The 18,867-nt window shown below is 35.7% G+C and overlaps 1 protein-coding gene across 1 annotated transcript in view; it reads right to left on the bottom strand.

Annotated features, from left to right (window-relative positions):
* The window catches only part of COL25A1 (collagen type XXV alpha 1 chain), a 471,130-nt gene that overhangs the window by 90,193 nt on the left and 362,070 nt on the right, over positions 1 to 18,867 (bottom strand). The window contains exons 11-12 of the mRNA XM_047856433.1: positions 8,877 to 8,903; positions 6,577 to 6,621 (exon numbers count right to left, since the gene is read on the bottom strand). Coding sequence (XP_047712389.1) covers positions 6,577 to 6,621; positions 8,877 to 8,903 — 72 coding nt within the window. The remainder of the gene's footprint in view (positions 1 to 6,576; positions 6,622 to 8,876; positions 8,904 to 18,867) is intronic.

The following is an 18,867-nucleotide window of genomic DNA, read 5'->3' as shown; positions in this document are numbered from 1 at the left end:
AGATACTCTGAATTTAAGATCCTCATTCTCAATGGTGGAACCAGAGTCTTGTGCAGTCAGATCAGACTGTCTGGTTTTGATGCTGAACTCCATCACAAACACCTCGGTAACTCTGGACAAAACATTTATCCTTTCTGCGCTCCCATTTCCTCATTAATAAAGAGGAGAAAATGCTAGTTCTCCATTCATAGAATTGCTATGAGGAATAAGTGAGCTATTCTGCACACAACACCAGGGACAGTGCCTGACAGTAAATGCTGAATACATGTTAGTATTTACTATAAACTGCACACTTGTGTTGTCTGCATTAGGCGAGAAGGCAGAGAAGGGAATCCTGAAAGAAATTCGATTTCTCATAAATTAATCCCACTGATGCTCTCTCACAGTTGGAAAATGGTTACTATCCATTTCACAATGTGGGCTTGTATCAAATAGATGGAATTGGGTAGATGCTAACCTGTTAGGATTGTCACAATACATTATTTAATTGCAGCCTTATTCTTAATACAAGTTTCCAAAATCCAGAGTATCATTTAGAGGTCAGAGCTTATGACACAAGAACAGGCTTTGTGGCTTACATTGATTTAATATTTTAAAGGTCATAAGCTTGGAGAGAAGGTAGACCATGATGAACACAAAAGCCCCACAGTAGTTGATCATACAGTCTTTTAGAAACCAAATTCTAAGACCAAGGTGGTCTGCAATTTAATTTGTAAATACTGCACCATAGAGGTAGTTTCTCTCCCCTTGCCAAACGCTGCTCACCTGTTAGGTCTCACTTATAGTTACTTACCTATTCAGAGAAGCATTAGTTGGCCCTATGCACTGGCCGGGCTGCCCTATGCTACTATGCCACATTCATACTGCAATGTAACCGTTTTTTAGTATAACTGTTCATTCAATGTCCCCATCCCCAGTTAGGCTGCAAATTCCATGATGGCAGAGACAGCTTTAATGTCAGTGCTCAGATGGTGCCTGGCACTTAGGAGTAAGGGCTGAACGGATGATTGAAAAAATCAGCAAGTGAATCTGTGGATACATTTATGGGAAGTTTAAAAAAAAAAAAAAGCTTTCCCAGATTATGTATGCAAGTGAATCAGATCTAGTAAATCAGCATTTTTGTGATCCTTTCTACAAAACATACTCTTTTCAATTAAAATGGAAAATAAGTGGACTTGATGATATCATAATTCAAACACGTTTGCTTTATTGTTTGTTTTGCAACAGCCTGTGAGCAGCTTGCCTTCTCTTACACCCCTTTTCCTAGGAATCCCATCCCTCACGTTTTGTTCCTCCCCTCTCCCAATATTTTAGTGGAATAACAGAATTTAGTAGAATGATAATTATTATCAAATTCTAAAGTAACATGCCGAAAAGAAGTCAGGGGGAAAGTAGTTTTAAAAAATCTTTACTACACTTGATTTATTCCAAGTCAACATTAAACTACCTCTTATAACTAACTTGTCACTCCTCTTTAAAGGAACTCAAAGTTAATTACATAAAGAAGAGAAACACTGTTTGTTCCACTTAACAAGTAAAATTGAATGAAAAGTCTCTTTAAGAGTAAGCTTATATATAAAAATGCCTGAGAATGTATGAACCACATTCAGGGATGAAGTGATTTGACTACTTGGGATGTCCTGTAATAGGAAAATGATGATATTTCTTTAAGAAGAAAGGATGCATCCTATTGTTATAATTACTAGAGACAAAAGTCATGCGTTCTTAGAATTCTAAGGTACATAATTGCTAACTGTAGGAAATAGAAAAATTAATAAAAATAATTTGTCTCAACTTTAACCTGCAACATGATTGAATTGCTGTAAGATACTTTCCCTGAATTATTCATTAATCTGGAATCAGAAATCACTTATTTCATTTACTCTGAATATCTTTTCTTAAAGTTTAAATTGGAAAGTCACAACTGTACTGGATAATGGATAACTGAGTAAATTCTGTGATAGAAAAATCTTAAGCTAACCAACCAGAAAACAAACAGAACATAATATATTCAAATTCTTCAGGAATTTAATTCAGACTATTTAATGTTAGATCCAAGGCAGCCAAAGAAAAGAGTGTATTTAGTTGTTAAAGTAAGTGAATCAAGAATAAAAAATACTGAGTTCATTGAATAGCCCACTTAATAGACTTGAATAAATGACTTGACCTTTGGAAGTCTGAGAGCTTCAATTTATCTGCTCTCTAAATATACTTACAATAAAAATGCCATTAGAAGTATGCTGTGAGGATTAATGTCAGTGAAGAACTGTGAGACCCATGGATAAGAGATGAAAAGGAACTCTAAATACCATAACTATAAACTAATTAAAATTTAATGTTCCTTAAAAATCACATAGCTATCTGAGATAGATTCATAGATGATACGCTAACATCATTTTTTATTTATATTATGTTTTGAAGTTTCAAAAATAATAAATTCTAGAAAATATTTGAAAAATACGTGAACAAGATCTTCTGATGTTTGTCTTTTGTTTTGGAAACAATCTCTAGGAATCTGGGGCCTGAGAAAAATTCTAGCTTGCTTAAACAAAACCATTGGTTTTTAATCCTGAAAATCTTTATCATTATTTTCATAGTAACAAACAGACAAGGGTGTTAACTGCACCAATTAGACTTTTAAAGTACTCTGTCTTTGTCCCTAGATCTCCTCTTTGATGGCATTTGCACAGTGCTGGGCACTGATTGTTATGCAAGTAAACTGTCATTATGATGATTTGTTTTTATGAGTGCCAATTAATGTGAAAATATGGAAAGGGTAAAAAATATAGGGTTATAATAACACCTAATAAAAGCTGAGATTTAAAAAGTTCTGATACACACACATATATATACAAAAATTATAGACAGCAATTTGTCAAAGGATTTTTCAGTTTAAAAGACAGTTCTACCACCAAATTATTTTTAAAATCTCCCACTCCTCCAGTATATCTGAGGAGTAGGGTTTAATTTGGAAATGTTCAGATATACATGTCTTCATATAGGCATGTGGGTGTGTGTATGTATGAGAGAGAGAGAGGCAGAGACAGAGAGACAGGGATAATGAATATTGGACCACGAACAAAATGTTAGTTATACCTTTAAACCAACAAGATCTATTCTTGAGAATTACAAAATTTTTGTGTCCAATACGATTAGCTGAGAAGAAGAGGATAACATTTCATGTTTTTAGGTGAGACTTAGTATTAACTGTGCCCCAACTACTTTGGCTGCTGGCAACAAATCTAAATTATGGAAACAACAGCTTGCAGAATTGGGAACAGAGAATGCTAGAAGCTGGTTGAATTGGAAATGAGACACGGGTGACTTTATCTCTTAGAGACTTAGAAACAAATTAGTACAGCTTTCATTTTACAAATGAAACTGCCTGGAGCCCCCAGGAAAAGGGTCTTTCAAAGGCTGCACGTGAGGTGAACGCACAGGGCATCCTGCTGCCAGGACAGCGCTCCTGGGCAGGTGAGTGGAGAGAGAGCCGGGGGACAGAGAAAGATTTTACCTTCCTGGGTCTGTTTGCATATTCATATTCTTCCTATCATGATTCAGCTGGCTTCTGCTCCCTGCTGGAGGATAAACCTAGGACTCATTTGCTGAAATTCTTATAACACAATCCTACTCTTACTACTGCTACTGCTACTATAGATATTTGATAACATGCACTGGGCATCTATAACATCACGTTCACTTTAGGGACATTATCTGGTTAAAACTGCAAGGTCTGTGTTTACATTTTACACCCAAGCCTTAGAAACATTATGTAACTTGTCCAAATGAGGATGAGGATCTGAAGCATTCTCTCTCTGACTACAGAGTCCACACTTTTTCCTACCACACATTTCACAGAAGGATACTTGGGAGCCCTTTGTGGATTGTGATGCCAGAAAGAGCTAGATTAGGGTTTAATGCCATGTTCCTGCTTATGTAAGTCCTTTCTCCTAATACAATCTGAATAACTGGAAGACATTACAAAAATAGGAAATATTTAGATTAGCAGTTACAGTGCCAATATTTGAAGGAAAATAGTGTAAAAAAAAAAAAACTCACTACCAAGTTTATTGGCCAAAGCCAATCACCAGTTTTGTCAATCTGAATGGATGGAAAACAAACAAAATATATTCTTAAAACAGTTTACTTTTCTTTCTTTTTTATAAGGAAAAAATCTTTCTATCTTATAGTTGTTATTTGTTGTATTTCTGATGGCTTAGAAATCAGATCTTCATTAATCATCTGAAAACTATTTTCTGAGCAACAAAAGTACTTCTTTGGAAAGGTGAAATTGTGATGTAGGAAAAAATATTTTCTTAAGACAGTTTGAGAATATTTAGGTGCTTTAAAAAATTATATCATTGTAAGCTCTTTTCTTAGAAAAACAAATTATAGAGATCCAAAACACATTTCATATGCTTAAGTACAGAATTATTACTCTATTTCCAGCTTTTTTTTTTTACTGTCTCAATGATCTGCTATTTCAGTGAAAGGGGCTCATAGTTTTTGCACTTTATTTTCCTAAAGATGATATAGCAAATATTAGATAATGACTAGCATTAACAGAAATTTCATTCGCAAAGTTTTAGGTTAAATCCCATGGAGTAAGAAAAAACAATCCTAGGCTACATTTTGCTAATACCTTAATAAAAGTGTGAAATTATTTAACTTCCCTAGGCCTTACAGAAAACACTTTAAAATGCCACAAAGATGTATAACAAGACATAAAACTGCAAATATTAACTGTCTATTTCCTTGAAATATAATTTAAACTTGGTGACTGGGACAAGAAAATGTCACATTCCTTTCTCTTGCTAAGGAAATTGCATATTTCCTCTGCAAAAATAAAGAATACGTGGTCTTCATAAACATATATGTGACAGTTTTAAAGTTGTTTTGTTTCAGGTTAAAGGTTTCTATAAATTTTCATGATTGCCTCAAAGTTGGAAAAAAAAGAAAAGCAGAGAAGAGAAAGCAAAACATTAGGTGTACAAGCTTTGTTTTTTACAATTTAAAATACATTCCTGTTATATCTATATTTTGTCCTCTGTAAATATTATCTTGACTTAAGTAATTTTAAAATCCATCTGAGAGTGAATATACTTTCAAATTTTTATGTTTCCTTCCATGATCTGCAATGTTCTAAATAGAAAGTTAATCTTTGCTCTTCACCAGGATTTGTGAAGCAAACAGACATACATTTTATTAAGTGGAAAATAGAGCAGTGACCTGGGCAGTTCAGTGCTGATAGCTGCACAGTGCTTGGCTGTGGACTAAAGGATACCATAAGCTTTGGTTGAGGACATTAATTTCACTAGGAATTGAGTAATTCTGGAAGCAGCAAGCCTCTTTTAAGACACAGGTCAGTCAAATTTCCAGGATTTCGTTAAAATAAAATGAAGGAAAAGTTTAATTATAAAATCAAACACTATCATAAGGGTTTCATGTCTACTTACCATTTAATCCTCATATTGACCCTAACAGGTAGAAACTGTTATTGTCTCCCTTTTATAGATGAGGAAACTGAGGCCAAAGAATTCAAGGACTTGGCCAAAATTCATGTGGCCTCTACGTGGCAGACTCATGCCTTTTGCTAGCCACTCAATAGGTTTTAAATAGTGATTGTTAATGTCTTATTAGAGAAGATGGACAAAATGGGAAAGGTCACTAATAGGACTATTCTGTCTGTAAGCATTGGGCTCACTATGTTTTCAGAATTTAATCCAGAGTGCATGGATTTAAAATTCTCTGTTGAACACAGCTTATGGGTCATAAGATTTCACAGGGCCAGTCCAAAAACTCTGAGGGAGGCAAGAAAGTCCCTAGTTCAGCTCCCTGGCTCCTGGTAGACTGGCTTTGTTAGCCACCATTATGGCTTTCCTGGTCTCTGTAGAGATTTTAGATTGAAAAGCCAGTCAGAACTGTTGGGGAGCAAGACCCACCTGTGGGATGATGCTAGATGCTCTCTGTCCAACCGGTAAGTATGTTGCAGGAATAGATACACACACACACACACACACACACACACACACACACACACGTCTATGTAGAGTTGCAGGGTTTTCTTATTTTATTTTCCCCTCATTATTAACAGAACAATAAAAGTGTACTACCAGAGCTTGGCAAATCTATTGAAATCCTAATTTTTCTTAACAGTAAAAAGAGGTTGCTCCGAGATTCAGAATATTCCAATAGGCTCCTCTGTAAGAATAACTTTTGTTAATGAAGGAAATAATACATGTTACTTTTGTCATGACAAGAATAACCTGGGCATATTTTATCACAATTAATGTTAAACAAAAAGTTTTTCCTATTCCATGTATATTTATAAGAGAGACATAGTTGTATCTCCTACAAAACTTATCAAAGTAAAATGGAAAATTTTCTAAGAGTTTCTATTTACTGTATTCATTAGAAATTAAATTAGTTTGATCTTTTGCACCATAACGTCCCCATATTTCGAAAGCATATGTCATGTTTTTATAAGTATGTAAACTTTTTACTAACATTACAGACTAGAATAATTCTGTGATTTGAATCCCCCTAAAATCATCAAAAATATTCTATAGAACTTACCTTTTGACCATTCACCCCTGGAATTCCAGGCATTCCAACAGAACCCTAAGAAGAGACATGATTGAATTAAGTAGATGTAATCACAAAATACTTCAAGTCTAAATTTATATTCTATTAGTTATGTCAGCCATAACTTTACCTTGCTAAAACATGTGTGGGAGGCTAAGTTTTTCAGATCTTATCCACTGTATTCAAATATATAATGTAAGCAGACTATCAAGCATTCCCAGAAAGTATGCAGTTAAATTTAACCATGTTTCCAAATATCCACTTAACCCTAATATGATTTTAAAGAAATTCACATCACAAATTGAGATCTACAGTGATCAGAAGGACATCTGGCTCTAAACTTGGGTGCTTTTAAGAAACAGATTGGTTTAGTTCCATCTGGAAAAACCTAGCAGTAACAGTAACTCTTGAATTTCATGAGTTTAAATACCATAACACAAAAGGTAATTAAAATAATAATCACTTGTTCCATAACTAGTCAAAAAGGAGATCCATACTGTAAACTCAAGTTTGTTGTATTTGAAGCATTTTCTCCCGGACTTTCAGGGAGTACATTTAAGCCATGTGAGTGTGAATATGTCGCCTAAATACTAGAAAAGGTGTTACAAATGTTAAACAGGGAGTAGGAATAACACAACAGTACATCAAATATTGTTAAGTGTGTGTATGTGCATGCCCACTGGGACATGGACGCACATGTGTATGGGTGATTATGAATGGTTGGACACAGGTGGGATAAACTGAGGATAAGAAACCTAATGTCACCTGAAAAAATCTATGACATTTACCTGGATATAGAAACATTAACAAATGTTTTTATTTTTATTTTTTACTTTATTTTTAAAGTTTATTTATTTTGAGAGAGAGTGCATGCACAGGGAGGGGCAGACAGAGAGAGAGAGAATCTCAAGCAGGTTCTGCACTGTCAGCTCAAAGCCCGATGTGGGTCTCAATCCCACGAACCATGAGATCGTGACCTGAGCCAAAACTAAAATTTGGATGCTTAATCAACTAAGCCACTCAGGCGCCCCAACAAGTGTTTTAAAATAGTGATGTCATTTCCCTTTCAGGCTCTGGAGAAACCATTTTTAAATAAAATGTGTTTATTCTTTGTCTCACACTAGATTTTCCTAAGTTGATGTACAATATTAAATTTCTTTAGTAATAATGGGAAAAGGTTTTTTTTTTTAAAGGTTTTTTTTTTAAAGAATAAATATAAACCTGAAACTGCTCTGAGAGAGAAAGTCTATTAAAAACATAGTCATGAAAAAATATGTATAGTTATTATTTGCAAAACAAATTGAGATAGCAAGTTCCTTAGTGCTTTTGGTAATTATATCGAGTGGGTCATTAAAAGACTTCCTGAAGCCTCAGGCAGTAATTTTATCCTGGTTGCATGTGGATTAGGGTAGCTTTACAATTTCACACCATGCTTAATAGAGACATTACTGCGCAGGACAAAGTGTTCTTATACACAAGTTGTCTCACAACTCATTGGCTTTTACTTGGTTTGTAGGATTATGTTTCAACAGATGCCACATGCCCAGCACTTGGGGGATAAGAAGTCTCTATCTTTGATGGATTCCAAAGATAAAGAATAATCACTTTTCCACCTGTTGTAACACAATTGTTTTCTTTAGTTTTCTGCAGGTTAAATATCCCTGTTCCCCCCATTGTGAGGTGGGAGTTGTAACAGGGAATGGAGACTTAGCGATATTTTGTTGGCAGCGGGCCATCTACCTGCTATTGATATATTTACTACTGTAGTACTGATGTTATTTTAGAAGCACTAGACCTTTTCCATCAGAATGTAATGGTGAATTCTGATGACTGAGAAATGACAATCAGGAAGTCACCTAAGCAAAGGAAGACACTAGTGGGCCAATCGAATACAGTCACCAAACGAGTAAATCTTTTGTTCTGGTCAGTACTAACGTCATTTGGTAATAATATATTTGAGCAGGACGATGCATTCAATCTGCAATGTCATTTGACCCTTCAAATTCTAAGTTTTGTCACAATGCTTTACCACTATTTTAATTAAAAGTTCAATAACCTACAAAATCGGGGCAGACAGCTTAAAAAGAATTTACTCTGGATATATTGGATTTTCTATAATGGAGTTGATTAGAAATCTAATGGCTCACATTATATGATTGTATTTTTAGAAAGCAAAATGCACAAACCAGATTGCTTCGGCATGGCTTACAGTAGCTAATTCTATTCACCTCTCATGCTAGCCATTAGGCATTGTGAACATAATTACTTCCCCAGTACTGTTTATACTCTACCTTTTGTCCTGGAGGCCCCAGAGGACCCTAAAAAAAGAAAAACTATTCAATTAACATAATAATGTAACCATTTAAACTTAAACGACCAATTAAAACTGTCGTAGTCTGCAAAGGATCCCTTTGCTGTGCAGAAATATGCTGATGTTTTGTACATCGAGGAAAACGAAAATTATTGGTTGGAAGTACACAATAGGTCTTTTCTTCTCTCTTGTTCTCTTTTGAAGAACATTAAACATGTGCAATAAGATTCTGATTTTTCCTTTAAAAAAAGAACCTTTGCTGTTACAAGCATCTGTTTCTTCAAATACCTGAAAATCTATCACATCAATCTCATTTAGAAGGCTGGAGATGTAGCTGCCAGAAGCAGTTAAAATGCAGTGCGGTTCCCCAACAAACAGGCACGTTGTTTGACTTCCGCATCTGCAAAACTTCGGTAAGCAGATTTGCAAAGGAAATAATTGAATAGCATCACAAAGAAACATGTTTTACTCCATTCTTCCTCTTATGAAATGTGGCCAATTGACCTACACAAAAACTGGCTTACAAACTAGGGGATGCCAAGATCAATTGTAGCACCTAGGGTGTACCAGAAAAGGAACAAAAGATGTGGCCGGCTGTTGATAACCTACGATACAGGGGGGTGGGGGGGGGTGGAGAATATGATATTTAGGAAGATGAATGGGGAAATTTACATACAAAGTGAAAATATGGCAGTTCTCAGATTTGGCAGTTTTTCAACCACAAAGTCAGCATTGGAATCCTTTTCACTTTAATGTAGAACAAGGCACAATTTTGGGATGGTGGAAAAGAGCACAAAGATACACAGTTATAACTCTATTTATGTCTATTTTTAAATAAAAAAATATTAAGCATTTTTCTAATTCTTTCAAAAACACTTTTAATTTTAGTATATTTTAATAGTTATACTTTTTATAATGCTAGCTTACTCTATCATTTCATGTTAACAAGCTCTGTATTCCATTATACCTTACCAATTACTAGCCTATTTTCAATGTGTGACATTTCAGACAATCAGCATCTTAAGTCATATTCTGTAACATTAAAGAAAGCACGAGAGTGCACATTAGAGGGAGAATTAGTCATTCATAAGTTTTTGTGAAAAATACACAATGTTTAGGAACATTCAGAGAATCTGTTCCTCATAAATTATTTCATAATCCTCACAGGAAGAATAAGAATTTCCTCATAAAATCAGCTGTAGGTTATTGAAAGTGCACTGTGCAATATCACCTTTGTATGTTCCTTTTTTATTTACTCAACCATCCAGCCTCTTAATGAGCTTGTTATCCGGCATATCTGTGCGGTCAGACATACTCCTTCCCTATCTCACTCCTTGTATTTAAAACTTTCCCTGTTTCAGATTTTGCAGAGAAAACAGAGGCTATCAGGTGTAAATTCCCTCAACATCATGTCTCTCATCAATCCAAACCCACGTGGACCTCCTTCCTATGTCAGAGGGAAAAGAGACACTCCTCTGCGGGAAGATTCATCCAGTAGACTCTGGAATCCATCCTTGCCTCTGTCCTAGGGGATCTTTCTCCATCAATTATCCCTGCATCTGAATCAGGGCCTCCTGCTTCAAACCAGTTCCTTCCCCTTAGTACATAAACAGGTTTAATCATCCCTCACTTGGGTAAATTGTTTGGGAAGTGAATGCTAATGCTAAGTAAAGGCAGAATTTGGAAGTTGTAGTGATGGGAGATGTGACAGTCGAAGACGATTTGGGTTTTATCATGGTCTATGATTCCATTTTCCCAAGCGTCTCCAGGGCATTTCACTTCTTAAAATGTTGACGTTAGAAAGGAAATCATATAACAAAAGGTGCATTAATTCAGTGTTTAGACTGAGAATGTATATGTTCAATTCAAAAAGGTTTGTTTCCCATTTAAACTTAACTTTGCCACTTGAAAAAATATTGTTCAGTACAGCTGACAATTTGGTACATTGATGGACAACCCAGGAAAGGAAATCAGAGCAATTCCGAAATCAAGTGTTTTAACTAGAGACTAACATATCTGGTATTTTCGCATATTGTCTCTGTTGCATGATCACATTAAATCAAAGATTTAGAAAGACTACCCATAACTGTGAAATCCATAAAATTAAATTGTCTATTTCAACACAATATTTCATGAAAATCAAAGGATAGCTATAGAGAAAATAAATAAAAACTTTTTCTTCACAGTTAGGAAATTATTTCTATTTTTGCTAAACTCTAAAAAAAAGCAGTTTTAAAAATGTAACATTAACTTTGAATTGTGAATACATGTCTTGTGGATTATTCATAACTACGTTGCCAAGGGTATATTCTCAGCTACCAAAAATGTGCATATATTCCTTTGAATTCACTGGCAGGAAAAATGGTAGCAAGCCAAGGAGAGTGTCATCTGTTACTAGCAGGGGAGTGGGAATAAAGTGGAACTGGATATAAGGCACAGACGTACATTTGAGTAAGTATAGACACACACACGTACACGGGCACGAGCGCACCCCAAAGAGTTATTTTGCTGAACAAGATTTTGCTTATATGTATGTGTTTTGAGTTTCCTTAGTTAATTATCTCATTATATATCTGTGACATTGTGGTCATTAAATTTAACTTTACCAATGAAAGCTTCACTGATCAAAAATTGATTTTGAAGTTAGAATATGTTGCTACCAGTTGATTAAGATATTCACATTTGAATAATCTTCTGGTTTTGACTATAAATATAAATTAATAAGGTTATGGGAAAATCCCATAGAACCATTCACTAACCATCTAACCTTCTTAAACTTATTTATATTTTCAGTGTGCTCAAAAGTCATTGGAATAATGGCTCAGATAAAAATGTCATAAGTTCATTACTTACTAGTCAAACTAGTGCTTTTATGATTCCTAAATTAAAGCCAATTATTCTAGTGTTTTAAGATTTTAAAAATAATTCCATTATTATTATCTCCATGACTTGTGTTTGGATCAAATCAATTTTTCTAAACTAAAGGGTCAATATTTTTAAATTTTTTTTTTCAACGTTTATTTATTTTTGGGACAGAAAGAGACAGAGCATGAACGGGGGAGGGGCAGAGAGAGGGAGACACAGAATCGGAAACAGGCTCCAGGCTCTGAGCCATCAGCCCAGAGCCTGACGCGGGGCTCGAACTCACGGACCGCGAGATCGTGACCTGGCTGAAGTCGGACGCTTAACCGACTGCGCCACCCAGGCGCCCCAAGGGTCAATATTTTTAATTCTACTTTTATTAATCAATAAAGTGTTGCTTTCTAGATATTTTCTTGGTGGGCACCTTTATATTTGCATATGCTTTGTAAGGAACCAATTTAAGTGGGAATAATTTCATCTCTTCTATTTTTCAAAGTAATTTCTGTGTCTATGTCTCAAGATTAAAAACTGTACAACATATAGAATCTCTACATATTAAACTGTATTTCTTTAACTCCAAACGTGTTAAACTATAATTTAAACCTTAAAATACACTCGTTTAGGTACAGGTTCTAGGTGATGTATTTGAAAGATAAAAACCCAGTGAGCCATTGAAAAATTCTAAGTGTGGAGTAATAACATCACTCATCTAGATGCAGAAAAAAAATGTAAACCAAGGTTTTTGTGATCTCATGGAAGAGACGATGGAGAGCTATGCAAAACTTACAAACAAGAAATAAATTAGACAGCGCACTTGATTTTCTTTCCTGTTTACCTTCACCCCTGCTAGATTCCATATATAAAGATAGGTAGACTATGGTGAACAAGTAGTCAAAGAAATATGATAGTCCTCATTTGGTGATTGCTTTCACCAGTAAGTGTTATTCAGGTCTGGGAGTGATCTGTTAGTCTTCCTGCTCCTAGCCCATCAGATAATTACTCAAGAATCACTCCATCCTGCCCTTTCCATCAGCTGTATTACTATGCCCTTCTTCAAACCCTCTTCTCTCCCACATAGGTGATGGGCATCTACCTGAGGGCCATTCAGCCTTTTGTCTCCTTCCACCTCTCTCTACAGTGCTGCCTGAGTGAGTTTTCTAGAAGACTAATCAGTTCATACCTTTCCTCTGCTGAAAACCCTTCAATGGCTTTACATAGCTTTTGAGAAAGGTCAGAGCTTTTGTAATAGTGGTGGTTCACCACACAAGCCATGCTTTCACATCTCTGCAACTTTGTACCACTGGCTGTCTGTTCCTAATGGACTTCCTTCTGTTGGTCCTCTCTTCTTTACCCATTCCATCACTCAGAGCTCATTGCCCCCACGCATGGGCTTAGGTTCCCTTCTTTTGTTTTCCAAAGCACCCTTATGACAGCACTTCCTTCATAGAATTTACCAACAGTATTGTAATTGTCTGGTTACTTCTTTCTTCACACTACATGTCTTCTGTCATGCACAGTAGCTGGCATATGGTAATTGCTCAGTGAATCCTTTTGCATTCATTAATTCTTCCACTTAATAGTTTTCTAGTACCCACTGAGTGTCAGGCAGTTTTCTTGGTGCTGAGGAAATAGCAGAGAAAAAAATAAACAAAACTGCATGCCCTCCTAGACTTCGTACTCTAGTGAATGGAGAAAGACAATAAACAAATAAACAAGTAAAATATAAAGTGTGTCAAGTGGTTAAGTGCTAAAGCAAATGGGAATAAGGATTAGGAGAAGTAGATGTGGTAGTATTGTAAAGTGTGGGGGGTACTTAGTGAAGGCCTCAGGGATAAAGTGTCTCTTGGACAGCGCTCTGGAGGAGGTCAGGCAGAGGCATGCATCTAGAAGGGAAAAGAATGTTCTAGGCAAGGGTATAGCAAGTACAAAAGCCAAGAGATGGGCACAGGCTAAGTGTGTTTAAAGAACACTGAGCAGGCTACAGGTAGGTAGTTGAAGGTGGCAATATGGATAGGGAAGGGAGATCATATTTGTATGGCCTTATAGGTTTTTGTAAGCACAACAGTGTTTACTTTGAGAATAATAAAAATGATAGGAATAAATACATTAAATAAGACAAATTTTTCGTGTACCATAGACAACAGTGTCTCAAGATGTTCATGAGAAGATTTTTCACCCTGGCATATACCCAAGTCATTCTAACACTACTGGCATACTCTAATAGCCTCGAGATTACTTCTAAAGGCAAGAATGAGTGGAGGAATTCAGTTCATGCCTTCTACATTAACACAACCAAGCAAAAATCATCTTAGTTATACAGTCTCATTAATACGGAAAGTGTTGTGGATGTGGATGTGGATGTAGGTCCAAGGCCTCTAATGTACTTCAGAGAGCCATTATGCAAACCATAGCTAGAATTATCAACTTAAGTTAATCTTCAAAGCACACAGTGAAGAAATGGATGTATCTATAACCATTATGCATTGGCTGCACTTTCCAGTTTGTAAAAATTAAAAAAAAAAAACACTTTTTAATTTAAAAAAGTTTTTTAATTAAAAAAAAAAGCTTGATCGTGGAATGGAAATGAAATGAAATGGAATGGAAAAAAAATTAATGAATTCTTCTGACACCACCTACGTTAGTACAAATTTGATTGAGGTATTAATTACTTAAACAGGATGCAGAGTTTCTAAATGATGTGCTTTGGGTTGCCTCTTGGGAGGTGTTTCAAGGCAAGTTCTGGTTGCCTGCTATTAGGAAATGATGTTCTGTGTGAGCAGGGGGCGGACACAGTTCCTGTTGTGTCCCTGATGGCTAACAGTAAAATTTGAAGCTTTGAAAGCTGCTGGTCATTTCTGGATACAAGAATATACAACCAGCTTCTGTAATAAAAAACTCAGGGAACAAGAAAGAGGTGGTCCATCTGTGAAGGGGAGGATAGAAGCCCTAAACTATTAAGCCATTTAAAATTATTTCCTTTTTGAGTTAAGAATTTTTCCATGATTTAATAAAAGTTAGGCGAAATGAAGAAAATACATTAAAGTCAGGTTCTATAGGGAAGAATGATAACACATATCATCTAACTTGTGGAGTCATAAAATGTTAGTATCAGAATTTCTCAGGGAAGCGGTATAAAAGACTGTAATTATAACTTTTTGAAAAATATTAACCTGGTCAAATGCATCACAAGATCAGAAAACACATTAGCCTGGTTTATACGGAGTAGGAGGAAATTTGAAATAAACAATGAAAATTTGTCTTAGGAAGAATTCATTTAAGATATATAAAATTCCATTTTCTATCTGGATGCTTGATGAGGGGCGGTCACGAAGCATAAACTCTAGCCACTATTATATGTATGTCTGGAGTATAATTCAAGTCATGTTTTACAAGATTCAGATTTCATAGCTTAAGTGTGTGGAAATGCCAAACTAGGAACTATTGGGAAATGTTTAGAATATAAGAGAGTGTGCTGAAATGTTTTCAGTGTAAAAGCCAATGATTTAGTTGAACTGGGTATGAAGGAACACAGCATAAACAAGGAAGACGGGGATAGTGCTGAGATGGGAGAGCCTCATATCTTGTTTTGAGTCTTTCATGGACTCTGTCTTCAGTCACACTTAATCATGTATATTTTCCCAAGCAGTCTCCTATTAGTCTTCACGTGAAGTTCTTAATAATTCTTCGAGGCTCAGCAGTCATAACTCACTTCCTTCGTGAGACTTCTCCAAGGCACCCAGACAGAGCTGGTTTTTATCCTCTTTGCTTCCCTAGCACATTTCAACTGGCTATATCTTAATATTTCACATATTTATAAAATCTATGTGACTAGGCAGCAAATTCTTCAGGTCATATATTTTACATCCTCAGTACCTAGGTCAGGGCCTAGCAAGTAAATAGTGATTAAATTGAAAGAGTGAATTAATGAATATAAAAATTATTAAATTGCATTTACTGGATTTCCTCCACCATTTTACCACTCAAACCACCATACCTCTATCATCGAAAGGAGTTCCCAGTTTTGAGGCAGTGGTTTCTCTTTAAGTATCTGGGATTTTTGTGTCAATTATATATATAATTCCATAATTTCTATTATATTTCAAATTCTTATTATTAAACAATTTCCATTATTTCCTCTAAAAACAGGTCTACTTTGGAGACTATCAATAACATGGCATGTCTTTAGAGAAATTTGTGAATATTTGATTTAAAAGTTTTAAATGGAGTAATTATTTTTTAAAAAGAATAAATTCTTTCTGACTTATTCATCTCATGTGCTGAGTTTTGGGGTAAAAGGGATGAGTCATTTATTGGTGTTTCTCAAGATTATGAAGCCATGACCTCTGTAAGGAAGGTCTCTTAAAGCTCAGGAAATTAAAGAAGTAATACATTTTTTTTCACTAGTTAACAAAACCAGGACCCAAGACTAAATATTGAGCATTAACTACCACCTCAGATTAAAGACAAAGCTAGGTATTTGAGAATCTGTGTTCTGAGTAGGTCCCAAAACAGAGACTCTATCACCTCTCACCAGATATCCAGAACTGAAATTAGCTCATTCCATCCCTTCTAAATATTTAATAAATTGTTTCTTGTTGCTGAACTCAAAATGGAAATGACCCGGAAAGAAGGAAAAATTAACAGGCTTCCTCTGCCCTCTGTGATTAAGCACACTTCCCTAGCGTGCCATAAAGGAAACAAATTTATGGTTCACAAAGGCCTATCACTGTACACTACACTCAGTAAAAAAATATTTCTATTGAGTAAAGTGTAAGTGCTTTTCCTATTTTAAATCAACAATGCTGAGAAACACTAGCTGCTAACATTTAAATATCCCATGATCAGCAGAAGGAGGACATAAATTTAGGATGATAATATATACTCATCTACTATTCAGGCTTATTTTCTATCTAGACCAACACTGTCCATCAGAACTTTCTGGAATGATGGCAGTGGTCTATTTTGCTAGATCCAGTATAGTAACCACTAAGGCAAGAGGCCACTAAACACTTGAAGTGTGGCTAGTGCAATTATTAGGAATTGGATTTAAAATTTTATTTAATTTAAATTTAAATTTAAATGGCCACACTTATATTACAAACTACAAATCTAGAGACTGTATAAAACACAGTCAGGTGAACTGGATTCCATCCTCGTTCTGCCACTGACTGCTTTGTGATCTTGGTCAAGTTATTTCACCACTCTGATGTTATCCCTTTATCTGTGAAGTGAAATATTAGATGATTCCTAAGATTTCTTCTCTTTTACACTGTACTTTACAAATAGCCACATAGCGTGACTAGAAATTGATACAATTACTTTTCCACTATCCTCATGAAAATCAGTCTTTTAGTTATACCACACATACTCACGAACACAGACGTACAAATAATCTATAACACACAAGTGAATTTATGAAGATGAAGGAGAAAAAGAAGTTTTATAGTGATTCTGTTGGATTTATCCCGCCTACTCCTACTCCTGGTATGCAATGACACCTGTTAGAAAAATATAAAGGTGACTCCTTTGTATTAGTACTTGAGTTATCGATTCATTGATTCATATCATTTGGTCATTCAGTTTATGCACAGTTGCCTCTACTTCGGGTCTGTTCTTCCAAAGGTGAACCACACCACCGGTGTGCACAATAAACTGGAAGAAGAAAAAGTATTTTGAGGCATGTGGATATAGTTCGATCCTGTGAACATCCCAGAATGTCCTCAGGTGAAAGCCTCAGTCTCATAAAGCTGAAGGATGAGGTAGGTGTAGGATGGAAAGGGAGCAGGCCAGGTTCAGAGGCCAGAGCTGGGGCACAGCTCTCTGCATGCTACCACACTCTGCCTTGGATCTCCAAGGAGTGCAACAGTTCCGCATTTGAACTTTTCAAGTCACTATGAGGACATACCTGTGAAGGTCACAGGACAACATATTTTACTTGCCAGTTTATTAATTTGGTTTATACCTGTTAAATATTTCAACACATTGTATAAGGGCTTCCATGTGTACTCTTGCCCTAAAATTTGCACATTTGTTCTTAATCTGCAGATGTTAGGCACAGGACTTATATGGACGCGAGTTTATTTGAGAAATTTCTTCTTAATCTAACAGAGAGATTTGGTAATCTAACAGAATTTGGTAAAGAGATTTGAATTTCATTAATCTCTTCATACGAGGACGACATTTTGCGTTCGTATAGCTCTACAGTATGTTGGATCCTAAAGTTAAAAGAAATGATAACTAGAGAGGTTGATTATAAATTGAAGGAGACCATTTTTAAGGCTTTCTTGCACTAAAACTTAATACATGACTGTTGTTTACTGTATCTAGGTATTTATAGAGTATATAGATGTGCATATGTAATATGGCTAAATGGCTATATAATATTTATCTGTGCATTTATAATGAAAACAGAATAGAATGATGGATTTCAAATATGGAAGAGGACTCAGATATCATTTAGTCTCACCACTTTTACAGATGAGGCATCTAAAACCTAGATATCTTAATTTGTCTAATATGATATAGCTTACCAGACCTTTATCTGGAACCAGTGTAAAATAGTTAAAAATAGAGCTGATGCACATCCTAGAGGTTGTTTAAAAAAAGAAATGAGATAGAGAAGAATACAGACAGTAATGTATTCAGCCTTGGAGACTATCTTTTCATATTTATGTTACTTGATTGTGTTCTTTTTAAAAAAATTTTCTTAATGTTTATTTTTAAGAGAGAGAGAGAGAGACAGACAGACAGACAGACAGAGTGCGAGTGGGGGAGGGGCAGCGAGAGAGGGAGACACAGAATCTGAAGCAGGCTCCAGGCTCAGAGCCCTCAGCAAAGAGTGATGCAGGGCTCAAACTCACAAACTGTGAGATCGTGACCTGAGCCAAAGTCGGATGCTTAACTGACTGAGTCACCCAGGCACCCCTTGATTGTGTTCTTAAACCACTACCGAAAATGCTCCTCAAAAGTCAATTTTTTGTTTCTAAAACACTGAGCCAGCTTTAAAGACGAGTCAAACGTCACTCTCTATTACCACACCAACGTGACTTTTTGACACTTCTGTAGAAGTCCAGGGCACAGGAATTCACAGTGAGTTCCTTTGAGTTGGG

This window comes from Prionailurus viverrinus, chromosome B1 (genome assembly GCF_022837055.1).
Source record: "Prionailurus viverrinus isolate Anna chromosome B1, UM_Priviv_1.0, whole genome shotgun sequence".
Lineage (NCBI taxonomy): Eukaryota > Metazoa > Chordata > Mammalia > Carnivora > Felidae > Prionailurus > Prionailurus viverrinus.
This window is presented reverse-complemented; position numbering and strand designations above follow the sequence as displayed.